We start from the raw sequence: 15,147 nt of genomic DNA, 5'->3' as shown, positions 1-15,147 counted from the left end.
TCTACTCAGAACTGAAGAATATGGATGTTATAAGTCTTTACTGATTCAACAGATTCTTCCACTGAAGGCTTAAACCACTTCTGGGATAGAAGCTTGATTTAGCATCAAAATCTGACTTCCACAGCAGATATGACTTGCCGCATCTTCCCAGACCACAGCAGATATGACTTGCCGCATCTTCCCAGACCACAGCAGATATGACTTGGTGCATCTTCCCAGACCACAGCAGATGTGACTTGGTGCATCTTCCCAGACCACAGCAGATGTGACTTGCTGCATCTTCCCAGACCACAGCAGATGTGACTTGGTGCATCTTCCCAGACCACAGCAGATGTGACTTGGTGCTTTCCCATCTTCCAGCAGATGTGACTTGGTGCATCTTCCCAGACCAGATGTGACTTGGCGCATCTTCCCAGACCACAGCAGATGTGACTTGGTGCATCTTCCCAGACCACAGCAGATGTGACTTGCGCTTCCCCAGACCACAGCAGATGTGACTTGACCACAGCATCTTCCCCAGACCACAGCAGATGTGACTTGGTGCATCTTCCCAGACCACAGCAGATGTGACTTGGTGCATCTTCCCAGACCACAGCAGATGTGACTTGGTGCATCTTCCCAGACCACAGCAGATGTGACTTGGTGCATCTTCCCAGACCACAGCAGATGTGACTTGGTGCATCTTCCCAGACCACAGCAGATGTGACTTGCCGCATCTTCCCAGACCACAGCAGACTTGGTGCATCTTCCCAGACCAGCAGATGTGACTTGGTGCATCTTCCCAGACCACAGCAGATGTGACTTGGTGCATCTTCCCAGACCACAGCAGATGTGACTTGGTGCATCTTCCCAGACCACAGCAGATGATTGACTTGCATCTTCCCAGACCACAGCAGATGTGACTTGGTGCATCTTCCCAGACCACAGCAGATGTTCCCAGACCACAGCTATGGCGCATCTTCCCAGACCACAGCAGATGTGACTTGGTGCATCTTCCCAGACCACAGCAGATGTGACTTGGTGCATCTTCCCAGACCACAGCAGATGTGACTTGGTGCATCTTCCCAGACCACAGCAGATGTGACTTGCCGCATCTTCCCAGACCACAGCAGATATGACTTGGCGCATCTTCCCAGACCACAGCAGATGTGACTTGCTGCATCTTCCCAGACCACAGCAGATGTGACTTGGTGCATCTTCCCAGACCACAGCAGATGTGACTTGCCGCATCTTCCCAGACCACAGCAGATGTGACTTGGCGCATCTTCCCAGACCACAGCAGATGTGACTTGCTGCATCTTCCCAGACCACAGCAGATATGACTTGGCGCATCTTCCCAGACCACAGCAGATGTGACTTGGTGCATCTTCCCAGACCACAGCAGATGTGACTTGGCGCATCTTCCCAGACCACAGCAGATGTGACTTGGCGCATCTTCCCAGACCACAGCAGATATGACTTGGCGCATCTTCCCAGACCACAGCAGATGTGACTTGACCACAGCATGACTTCCCAGACCACAGCAGATGTGACTTGGTGCATCTTCCCAGACCACAGCAGATGTGACTTGGCGCATCTTCCCAGGCCACAGCCTTGATGTGATTGGTTACCCAGGATTTCACAATCAAATGGCATCTCTTTTCTCTCACTGTGAAGCTGGGTTTTTCTCTTTACAAACTGAAAATGTTGGAAGAATGCTTAAATCAATGGAAGATTTAGACTTTAAAACTTTTAGTAGCACAAAAGACAGTGGGGGAAACTCTGAAAACAGGACCTGTATGGCCGACCCAGTGTACACGGTAAACAGGACCTGTATGGCCGACCCAGTGTACACGGTATACAGGACCTGTAGGGCCGAGCCAGGGTACACAGTATACAGGACCTGTATGGCCGAGCCAGGGTACACGGTATACAGGACCTGTATGGCCGACCCAGTGTACACAGTATACAGGACCTGTATGGCCGACCCAGGGTACACAGTATACAGGACCTGTGTGGCCGACCCAGTGTACACGGTAAACAGGACCTGTATGGCCGACCCAGGGTACACAGTATACAGGACCTGTATGGCCGACCCAGGGTACAGATTATACAGGACCTGTTTGGCAGACCCAGTGTACTCAGTATACAGGACCTGTATGGCCGACCCAGGGTAGACTGTACATAAGCATTCATATATGGTTGATATGACCTAGTTTGTATATATGGAGGCACGCAGCGATGTCCATCTCCCCTTTCTATGACCCTGGTGGCAAATAAAGGGTTATATTGTCCCAGTGTACAATGTGTGTAGTCCTGCGTGAGCTGCAGATTTTCATCTAGATCAGCAGTATGCCTGTGCCAAACACTGACATTTTCCACTCAGTGAGTTTTCATGCTTCCAGCTGATGTGAATAGAAGTGAGGAATTTGTGTCTTGCTTGATGATCATGATAACGTATGTTTTGTAAATTTGTGGTTACAATTGTAAGCTTGAAGTCCTACACTGCCTGGAGGTGAAAGGGAAAGCTAAGCCTTGGTGTGCACAGCAGTAAACATATCTCTCTGTATCTTGTAATGTATACCTCATTTGCTTTACCTGCCTCAGGTGTGGAGAATAATAACGCTATTGTCCTGGGTCAGTTGTCAGCAGGGCTTGGTGAGATTCAAGGCAGATACTGCAACTCTCACAACTCACACAACTCTCAGAAGTCTCACAACTCACACAACTCTCACAACTCACACAACTCACAGAACTCTCAGAAGTCTCACAACTCACACAACTCTCACAGTTCTCACAACTCACACAACTCTCACAGCTCTCACAACTCTCACAACTCTCACAACTCACACAGCTCTCTCACAACTCACACAACTCTCTCAGAAGTCTCACAACTCACACAACTCTCACAACTCTCACAACTCACAGAACTCTCACAACTCTCACAACTCTCAGAAGTCTCACAACTCACACAACTCTCACAACTCACACAACTCTCACAACTCTCACAACTCACACAACTCTCACACAACTCTCACACACAACTCTCACAACTCACACAACTCACACAACTCTCACAACTCACACAACTCTCAGAAGTCTCACAACTCACACAACTCTCACAACTCTCACAAGTCTCACAAGTCTCACAACTCACACAATCTCACAACTCTCACAACTCACAAGTCTCACAACTCACACAACTCTCACAACTCTCACAACTCTCACAACTCACACAACTCTCACAACTCACACAACACTCACAAGTCTCACAACTCACACAACTCTCACAACTCTCAGAAGTCTCACAACTCACACAACTGTCACAACTCACACAACTCTCACAAGTCTCACAACTCACACAACTCACACAACTCACACAACTCTCAGAAGTCTCACAACTCTCACAACTCTCACAACTCACACAAGTCTCACAAGTCTCACAACTCACACAACTCTCACACACTCTCACAACTCACACAACTCTCAGAAGTCTCACAACTCACACAGTCTCACAACTCACACAAGTCTCACAAGTCTCACACACTCACAACTCACACACTCTCACAACTCTCACAAGTCTCACACAGTCTCACACAACTCACACAACTCACACAACTCTCACACAACTCTCAGAAGTCTCACAACTCACACAACTCTCACAACTCTCTAGAACTCTCACAACTCACACAACTCTCACAACTCACACAACTCTCACAACTCACACAACTCTCAGAAGTCTCACAACTCACACAACTCTCACAACTCTCACACAACTCACACAAGTCTCACAACTCACACAACTCTCACAACTCAGATCTCACAACTCTCACAACTCACAACAACTCACACAACTCACACAATTCTCACAACTCACAGAAGTCTCACAACTCACACAACTCACACAACTCACACAACTCACACAAGTCTCACAAGTCTCACAACTCACCCAAGTCTCACACAACTCACAACTCACACAACTCTCACAAATCTCAGAAGTCTCACAACTCACACAACTCTCACAACTCACACAAATCTCAGAAGTCTCACAACTCACACAACTCTCACAACTCTCACAACTCACACAAGTCTCACAACTCACCCAAGTCTCACAACTCACACAATTCTCACATATCTTACATCTCACACATCTCTCACAACTCTCAGATCTCACACAAGTCCCACAACTCATACAACTCACCCAAGTCTCACACAAGTCTCATAACTCTCACAACTCTCACAATTCTCACATATCTCACATCTCTCACATCTCTCACAACTCACACAACTCACACAACTCTCACAATTCTCACATATCTCACACAACTCTCACAACTCACACAGGTCTCAGATCTCTCAACTCACACAACTCTCACATATCTCACATCTCCTACATCTCTCACAACTCTCACAACTCACACAATTTTCACAACTCACACAAGTCTCACAACTCACACAAGTCTCACACAAGTCTCAAAACTCTCACAACTCTCACAACTCACACAAGTCTCACAACTCTCACAACTCAGACAAGTCTCAAAACTCTCACAACTCTCACAACTCACACAAGTCTCACAACTCTCACAACTCAGACAAGTCTCACACAAGTCTCAAAACTCTCACAACTCACACAACTCTCAAAACTCACACAACTCACACAAGTCTCACAACTCACACAAGTCTCACAACTCACACAAGTGTCACACATATCTCACAACTCACACAACTCTCACCACTCACACAATTCTCACATCTCTCACAACTCGCACAACTCACACAAGTCTCACATCTCTCAACTCACACAATTCTCACATCTCTCACAACTCACACAAGTCTCACAACTCACCCAAGTCTCACAACCCACACAACTCTCACAACTCACACAACTCACACAAGTCTCACAACTCTCACAACTCACACAAGTGTCACACAAGTCTCTTACTCACACAATTCACACAAGTCTCACACCAGTCTCACACAAGTCTCACAACTCAACTTCTGGTGACATTGTGTAGGAGCCCTGAACTGCAGTAGCCAAAACTTACATACGAAGATGTGACTGCGACCATTTACAGACTGGGGCTGGGGTTGGAGCAAGTACAGCTTAGACCATTCTGGATCACACACTGTCCTCAAAGGTGTATAGCTTTTGTATATGTTGCAGATTGTAACAGCTGTTTCCTTACATTACAGATACTGGGAGAAGACAACGATGAATCAACACCCTGTTGCAGTATTTCAAAGGTGACATCAGACAAGATGGAACTTCTCATTTTGGCAACACTGGTCCTTGCAAGATCTAGTTGCTATGGAGATGAAATGGCATCACACCTGCTGCTCTTGGATCAGCTGCCAGAAGGAATCAGTGCCAAGAACCAGCTGCCCCTTGTCATCAGAACCAACTACAGTGTAAGTAACTGCCCCACTCACTCACTCTACAAGCACCTGTCAATGACCATTCAAACAGTTATGTTTACATATATATACAGTTCTTGGTTTCTGCACAGGCACCTGTCAATCATCATTCAAGCAGTCAGTGCTTCATGGTTTCTCTGGTTCAGGTCTCACACCAGGAAATGTCACACAGCATGTCAGTGCTTCATGGTTTCTCTGGTTCAGGTCTCACACCAGGAAATGTCACACAGCATGTCAGTGCTTCATGGTTTCTCTGGTTCAGGTCTCACACCAGGAAATGTCACACAGCATGTCAGTGCTTCATGGTTTCTCTGGCTCAGGTCTAACACCAGGAAATGTCACACAGCATGTCAGTGCTTCATGGTTTCTCTGGTTCAGGTCTCACACCAGGAAATGTCACACAGCACGTCAGTGCTTCATGGTTTCTCTGGTTCAGGTCTCACACCAGGAAATGTCACACAGCGCTGTCAGTGCTTCATGGTTTCTCTGGTTCAGGTCTAACACCAGGAAATGTCACACAGCATGTCAGTGCTTCATGGTTTCTCTGGTTCAGGTCTCACTCCAGGAAATGTCACACAGCATGTCAGTGCTTCATGGTTTCTCTGGTTCAGGTCTCACACCAGGAAATGTCACACAGCACGTCAGTGCTTCATGGTTTCTCTGGTTCAGGTCTCACGCCAGGAAATGTCACATAGCACGTCAGTGCTTCATGGTTTCTCTGGCTCAGGTCTCACTCCAGGAATGTCACACAGCATGTCAGTGCTTCATGGTTTCTCTGGTTCAGGTCTAACACCAGGAAATGTCACACAGCACGTCAGTGCTTCATGGTTTCTCTGGTTCAGGTCTCACACCAGGAAATGTCACACAGCGTGTCAGTGCTTCATGGTTTCTCTGGTTCAGGTCTCACACCAGGAAATGTCACACAGCGTGTCAGTGCTTCATGGTTTCTCTGGTTCAGGTCTCACACCAGGAAATGTCACACAGCACGCCAGTGCTTCATGGTTTCTCTGGCTCAGGTCTCACACCAGGAAATGTCACATAGCACGCCAGTGCTTCATGGTTTCTCTGGCTCAGGTCTCACTCCAGCAATTGTCACACAGCATGTCAGTGCTTCATGGTTTCTCTGATCAGGTCTCACGCCAGGAAATGTCACATAGCACATCAGTGCTTCATGGTTTCTCTGGTTCAGGTCTCACACCAGGAAATGTCACACAGCACGCCAGTGCTTCATGGTTTCTCTGGTTCAGGTCTCACGCCAGGAAATGTCACATAGCACGCCAGTGCTTCATGGCTTTCTCTGGCTCAGGTCTCACTCCAGGAATGTCACACAGCATGTCAGTGCTTCATGGTTTCTCTGGATCAGGTCTCACTCCAGAGTGCTTCATGGTTTCTCTGGTTCAGGTCTCACACCAGGAAATGTCACATAGCACGCCAGTGCTTCATGGTTTCTCGGCTCAGGTCTCACACCAGGAAATGTCACATAGCACGCCAGTGCTTCATGGTTTCTCGGCCTCAGGTCTCACTCCAGCAATTATCACACAGCATGTCAGTGCTTCATGGTTTCTCTGGATCAGGTCTCACGCCAGGAAATGTCACATAGCACATCAGTGCTTCATGGTTTCTCTGGTTCAGGTCTCACACCAGGAAATGTCACACAGCACGCCAGTGCTTCATGGTTTCTCTGGTTCAGGTCTCACGCCAGGAATGTCACATAGCACGCCAGTGCTTCATGGTTTCTCTGGCTCAGGTCTCACTCCAAGAATGTCACACAGCATGTCAGTGCTTCATGGTTTCTCTGGTTCAGGTCTCACACCAGGAAATGTCACACAGCATGTCAGTGCTTCATGGTTTCTCTGGTTCAGGTCTAACACCAGGAAATGTCACACAGCATGTCAGTGCTTCATGGTTTCTCTGGTTCAGGTCTCACACCAGGAAATGTCACACAGCATGTCAGTGCTTCATGGTTTCTCTGGATCGGGTCTCACTCCAGGAAATGTCACATAGCAGCACGTCAGTGCTTCATGGTTTCTCTGGTTCAGGTCTCACACCAGGAAATGTCACACAGCGTGTCAGTGCTTCATGGTTTCTCTGGTTCAGGTCTCACACCAGGAAATGTCACACAGCACGTCAGTGCTTCATGGTTTCTCTGGCTCAGGTCTCACTCCAGGAATGTCACACAGCATGTCAGTGCTTCATGGTTTCTCTGGTTCAGGTCTCACACCAGGAAATGTCACACAGCACGTCAGTGCTTCATGGTTTCTCTGGTTCAGGTCTCACACCAGGAAATGTCACACAGCATGTCAGTGCTTCATGGTTTCTCTGGATCAGGTCTCACGCCAGGAAATGTCACACAGCATGTCAGTGCTTCATGGTTTCTCTGGTTCAGGTCTCATGCCAGGAATGTCACATAGCACGCCAGTGCTTCATGGTTTCTCTGGCTCAGGTCTCACTCAGGAATGTCACACAGCATGTCAGTGCTTCATGGTTTCTCTGGTTCAGGTCTCACACCAGGAAATGTCACACAGCATGTCAGTGCTTCATGGTTTCTCTGGTTCAGGTCTAACACCAGAAATGTCACACAGCATGTCAGTGCTTCGTGGTTTCTCTCTGGCTCAGGTCTCACTCCAGGAAATGTCACACAGCATGTCAGTGCTTCATGGTTTCTCTGGTTCAGGTCTCACACCAGGAAATGTCACACAGCGTGTCAAGCTTCATGGTTTCTCTGGTTCAGGTCTCACACCAGGAAATGTCACACAGCGTGTCAGTGCTTCATGGTTTCTCTGGTTCAGGTCTCACACCAGGAAATGTCACACAGCGTGTCAGTGCTTCATGGTTTCTCTGGTTCAGGTCTCACACCAGGAAATGTCACACAGCATGTCAGTGCTTCATGGTTTCTCTGGTATGGTCTCCTTCAGGCTACTGTGTGAAACATCAGTTTAGTGCTCCCTCTCACGTCATCTTCCTGTCTGCTGAGTTACCACCCGTCATCCCACGTACACAACCACCCACCCCTCCACCCAACCAAATCCCACATACACAACCACCCACCCCTCCACTCAACCAAATCCCACATACACAACCACCCACCCGTCCACTCAGCCAAATCCCACATACACAACCACCCACCCCTCCACTCAGCCAAATCCAACGTACACAACCACCCACCCCTCCACTCCAGCCAAATACCACATACAGAACCACCCACCCCTCCACTCAACCAAATCCCACATACACAACCACCCACCCGCCCACTCATGCAAATCCAACGTACAGAACCACCCACCCTCCACTCACTCAACCAAATCCAACGTGACAGAACCACCCTCCCGTCCACTCAGCCAAATCCCACATACACAACCACCCACCCCTCCACTCAGCCAAATCCAACATGAGCAGACAGAACCACCCACCCTCCCACTCAGCCAAATCCCACATACACAACCACCCACCCCTCCACTCAGGCAAATCCCACATATACAACCACCCACCCACCCCTCCACTCCAGCCAAATCCACTCCAGCCAAATCCAGCACACACAACCACCCCACTCAGCCAAATCCCACCCTCCACTCAGCCAAATCCCACATATACAACCACCCACCCCTCCACTCAGCCAAATCCCACATACACAACCACCCACCCCTCCACTCAGGCCAAATCCCACATACACAACCACCCACCCCTCCACTCAGCCAAATCCCACATACACAACCACCCACCCCTCCACTCAGCCAAATCCAACGTACACAACCACCCACCCACTTAATCCTTAACACAGACAGAAAGTTGAGTCACTGGGGAACCATTCCATGACGAAAGTCAACTTGCCATGGCAGACAGTCATCCTGCAAGCCATGGACAGAACTCTACAGCCTGCAGGTCGCAACAGTAATTGCCAAGCAACTGACTTGGCACATAATTGGAAACTTCCAGCAATACAAGATTCATGACAAGGACATGGTTGGTTTTAAATCCATACAATACCTAACGAGAAGTGAAGCAAATTCAAAGATTACATGAACTCATTTATTGGGGCTGACATGACCATATTCTTTCTCATCAGCCGAGTGTTCCTGTGTTTATTCTGCTGCTGCATGGAGTGTCCGTTGAGGACGTTGAGGCTGAGGTGTTGTCACCTTCTCACAGCTATGGCTTCCTGTCAATAATACCACAGAGTCGTTAATCTTGAAGTCTGGTGGAGCTGTGACGGGAGCTGTCAGGACTGACCGTTGGTAGTAGGTATCATGTCCGTCCTGTAATCTTCAACAATGCTGCTAGGTGCGAGAGTAACACATTCTCCCATCTCTGATTAGATCTGCGCCTTGTGCAATGGCTGTCCGCCCATCCTGGCCTCGTTAGGACTCCCTAATTGCAGACAAGAAAAGGTCATCATGCTGCTCAGCCAGCTTGCCTCACTGTATTTCACTGTGATGAATCGGGGAGTAAATTGGCTGCAGCATTAATGTGTATCGATGGAAGATTGTTTTCTGGCTTGTCAATTTAGAAGCCACTTCAGAAAGTTATGGTGCTGAAATTGCAAATTAAGAAGAAGCTAATTGCAATCAGAATATCTATTCAGAAGTTTCTTTTTCTAGATGTCCGAATGTTATCATTGATACATTTTAATGAGAAAACAGATACAAAGTTTCAATTGATCATCAATTGATTATATGGTGCTGTACATCACAGACCAAAGTGTAGACAGACAGCTCCGTGCCTCACAGGATAACATGTCACTGGTGTGTGTGTGTGTATGTGTACGTGTATGCATGCGTGCGTGCGCATGTGTGTGTTTATAGGTATATTATAAGTTGTTCACTGGTCCCGAGTGGGGAATGGGTTGATGCCCAAAGGGCTCAGGGAACATAAACAAACATCGAGGGTACATCACCCCATGGGCCCCGAGGAACCAGTGAACATATTTATCTTACCGAACACCTTAATGTTAATTTTGAATTGTTTGAATCACGGGTACAAATCATTTTGTAGCCATCGCTAGATTTTGCTGACAAGAAAAACAGATTTAGAGTTATCTCCCTTCCATCGATTTGCATTCGCAAAACATCGAGATGTTATTTGAGATAAAGAATTACTACCACGAAGTACCAAATGAGTTGCCATTGACAGCAGGGAACATTGAAATGTTACTCGCTTGTAAGCAGGGTACATTGAAAATAATTGAAGAGCACTCGTCCAATCAGAAAGCGACATTTATGTGTGAGGTAAGATAAATGTGCATATTTGTGTATGTGTGAAAGTATGAGTGTGTGTGTGCATGTTTGCAAGCATGTGTGTGTGTGTTTGTTGGTATGTGGTTATGTGTGTGTGCATGTATACGAATGTGTAGGTAAGGTCGTTTGTGTTAGTCAGTATGTATGTGTGTGCATGTATGCAAATGTGTAGGTATGGACGTTTGTGTTTGTCAGTATATGTGTGTGCATGTGTACAAATGTGTAGGTATGGATGTTTGTGTTTGTCGGTATGTGTGTGTGCATGAATGCATATGTGTAGGTATGGACGTTTGTGTTTGTTGGTATGTGTGTGTGCATGTATGCAAATGTGTAGGTATGGACGTTTGTGTTTGTCGGTATGTGTGTGTGCATGTGTACGAATGTGTAGGTATGGACGTTTGTGTTTGTCGGTATGTGTGTGTGCATGTGTCACGAATGTGTAGGTATGGACGCCAGGTGTTTGTCGGTATGTGTGTGTGCATGAATGCAAATGTGTAGGTATGGACGCTTTGTGTTTGTCGTGTGTATGTGTGTGTGTGTGTACGAATGTGTAGGTATGGACGTTTGTGTTTGTCGGTATGTGTGTGTGCATGAATGCGAATGTGTATAGGTATGGACGTTTGTGTTAGTCGGTATGTGTGTGTGCATGTGTACAACTGTGTAGGTATGCACGTTTGTGTTAGTCGGTATGTGTGTGTGCATGTATGTGAATGTGTAGGTATGGACGTTTGTGTTAGTCGGTATGTGTGTGTGCATGTGTACGAATGTGTACATATGGACGTTTGTGTTAGTCGGTATGTGTGTGTGCATGTATGCAAATGTGTAGGTATGGACGTTTGTGTTTGTCGGTATATGTGTGTGCATGTTTGCAAATGTGTAGGTATGGACGTTTGTGTTTGTTGGTATGTGTGCGTGCATGTGTATGAACGTGTACAAACGTGTAGGTATGGACATTTGTGTTAGTCGGTATGTGTGTGTGCATGAATGCAAATGTGTAGGTATGGACGTTTGTGTTTGTCAGTATGTGTGTGTGCATGTGTACAACATACCTACACACACACACACACACACACACACACACAGACACACCTACCTACCTACATACATACACAGACATACCAACCTACCCACACACACACAGACATACCGACCTACCTAAAGACACAGACATACCCACTTACCTACACACAGACACAGACATACCCACCTACTAACACAGACACAACATACCTACCTACGCACACAGACATACCTACCTACAGGCACACACAGAAACAGACATACCTACCTACACACACTGACACAGACATACCTACCTACACAGACATAACTACCTACACACACTGACAGACATACCAACCTACACACACAGACAGAAATACCTACCTGCACACACACAGACAGACAGACATACCTACAGGCACACACAGACATACCTTAGAACCTACCTACACACCCACACATACCTACATACCCACACACACAGACATACCTACCTACACACACAGACACAGACATACCTACCTACACACAGAGACACAGACATACCTACAGGCACACACAGACAGACATACCTACCTACAGGCACACACAGACACACATACCTACAGGCACACACAGACACAGACATACCTACCACACACACACAGACACAACATACCTACCTACACACACACAGAGACAGACATACCTACCTACACACACACAGACACAAACATACCTACCTACAGGCACACACAGACACAAACATACCTATCTACAGGCATACACACAGACATACCTACCTACCTACTTACATGCACAGACATACCTACCTACACACATAAACACTCACACATATACCTTAGTAACCTACAAGCACACACACAGACAGACATACCTACAGGCACACACAGACACAGACACACATACCTACAGGCACACACAGACACAGACATACCTACCTACACACACAGACACGACCTACCTACCTACACACACAGAGACAGACATACCTACCTACACACACACACAGACACAAACATACCTACCTACAGGCACACACAGACAGAGACATACCTATCTACAGGCACACACACAGACATACCATACCTACCTACACACACAGACATACCTATCTACACACATACACACTCACACATATACCTTAGTAACCTACAAGCACACACACAGACATACCTACCTACCTACAGGCACACACAGATACAGACATACCTACCTACACACACAGATACAGACATACCTACCTACACACACAGATACAGACATACCTACCTACACACACAGATACAGACATACCTACCTACACACACAGATACAGACATACTTACCTACACACACAGATACAGACATACCTTACCTACACACACAGATACAGACATACTTACCTACACACACAGATACAGACATACTTGCCACCTACACACACAGATACAGACATACTTACCTACACACACAGATACAGACATACTTACCTACACACACAGATACAGACATACTTACCTACACACACAGACATACCTACCTACACACACAGACATACATACCTACACACACTGACATACCTACCAACAGGCCCACACAGACATACCTACCTATACATACACACACAAAGACATACCTAAGTACACACACAGACATATTGCCACACAATACCTATCATCATTGACACACACACACACACAAAAACAAAAACAAACAAAAACATACCTACCTACACGCACAGACATACCTGCACACAGAGAGAGAGACATACCTACCTACACAGATATATATATATATATATGGATATGGATTTAGGTCTGTGTGTCTTTCTCAATTTATATATGGATATATGTGGCTGTCTGCATGTATGACTGTGTGTATGCATGAATGTGTGTGTGTGTGCAGGCATGTATGAATGAGTGTATGGCTGTGTGCATGTATGTGTGTGTGCATGCATGTATGAGAGTGTTTGTGTGCTTGTCTGTAGCCGTTTGTATGAATGTGTGTGCATGTATATGAGAGTGAGAGAACTGTGAGAGGAGAGCTGGTAAATAAGAGAACGAGAGAACTGTGAGAGGGGAGTTGTTAAATATGAGAGTGAGAGAACTGTGAGAGGAGAGCTGATAAATATGAGAGTGCGAGAACTGTGAGAGGAGAGCTGGTAAATAAGTGAGAGAACTGTGAGAGGAGAACTGGTAATTAAGAGAGTGTGAGAACTGTGAGAGGAGAGCTGGTAAATAAGAGTGAGAACTGTGAGAGGAGAGCTGGTAAATATGAGAGTGAGAGAACTGTGAGAGGAGAGCTGGTAAATATGAGAGAGAACTGTGAGAGGAGAGCTGGTAAATATGAGAGTGAGAGAACTGTGAGAGGAGAGCTGGTAAATATGAGAGTGAGAACTGTGAGAGGAGAGCTGGTAAATAAGTGAGAGAACTGAGAGGAGAGCTGGTAAATATGAGAGGGAGAGAACTGAGAGGAGAGCTGGTAAATATGAGAGTGAGAGAACTGTGAGAGGAGAGCTGGTAAATATGAGAGAGAGAGGAACTGTGAGAGGAGAACTGGTAAATATGAGAGGAGAGAGACTGTGAGAGAGAGAGCTGGTAAATATGAGAGAGAGAGAACTGGTAACATGAGAGTGAGAGAACTATGGAGAGCTGGTAAATATGAGAGTGAGAGAACTGAGAGGAGAGCTGGTAAATATGAGAGTGAGAACTGTGAGAGGAGAGCTGGTAAATATGAGAGAGAGAGAACTGAGAGGAGAGCTGGTAAATATGAGAGTGAGAGAACTGTGAGAGGAGAGCTGGTAAATATGAGAGTGAGAGAACTGTGAGAGAGAGCTGGTAAATATGAGAGTGAGAACTGTGAGAGGAGAGCTGGAGAACTGTGAGAGGAGAGCATGAGAGTGAGAGAACTGTGAGAGGAGAGCTGGTAAATATGAGAGTGAGAACTGTGAGAGGAGAGCTGGTAAACATGAGAGTGAGAGAACTGTGAGAGGAGAGCTGGTAAATAAGAGAACTGAGAACTGTGAGAGAGAGAGCTGGTAACAGAACTGGAGAGTGAGAGAACTGTGAGAGGAGAGCTGGTAAATATGAGAGTGAGAGAACTGTGAGAGGAGAGCTGGTAAATATGAGAGTGAGAGAACTGTGAGAGGAGAGCTGGTAAATATGAGAGTGAGAACTGTGAGAGGAGAGCTGGTAAATATGAGAGTGAGAGAACTGTGAGAGGAGAGCTGGTAAATATGAGAGTGAGAACTGTGAGAGGAGAGCTGGTAAATATGAGAGTGAGAGACTGTGAGAGGAGAGCTGGTAAATATGAGAGTGAGAACTGTGAGAGGAGAGCTGGTAAATATGAGAGTGAGAGAACTGAGAGGAGAGCTGGTAAATATGAGAGTGAGAGAACTGTGAGAGGAGAGCTGGTAAATATGAACATGAGAGTGGTAGAGAACTGTGAGAGAGGAGAGCTGGTAAATATGAGAGTGAGAGAACTGTGAGAGGAGAGCTGGTAAATATGAGAGTGAGAGAACTGTGAGAGGAGAGCTGGT

General features: G+C 46.6%; 1 protein-coding gene across 2 annotated transcripts in view; it reads left to right on the top strand.

Annotated features, from left to right (window-relative positions):
• Positions 1–15,147, top strand: part of LOC124253779 — a 227,888-nt gene that overhangs the window by 130,035 nt on the left and 82,706 nt on the right. For both annotated transcript variants that reach the window (XM_046687612.1, XM_046687611.1), the window contains one exon: positions 5,173–5,388. In XM_046687612.1, the coding sequence (XP_046543568.1) occupies positions 5,239–5,388 (150 nt within the window). In that variant the 5' untranslated portion in view covers positions 5,173–5,238. The remainder of the gene's footprint in view (positions 1–5,172; positions 5,389–15,147) is intronic.

This window comes from Haliotis rubra, unplaced genomic scaffold (genome assembly GCF_003918875.1).
Source record: "Haliotis rubra isolate DU_JTF1 unplaced genomic scaffold, ASM391887v1 Scf551, whole genome shotgun sequence".
In the NCBI taxonomy this organism is placed as follows: Eukaryota; Metazoa; Mollusca; class Gastropoda; order Lepetellida; family Haliotidae; genus Haliotis; species Haliotis rubra.
The sequence above is the reverse complement of the archived record's forward strand: the minus strand, read 5'-3'. Positions and strand labels throughout refer to the sequence as shown.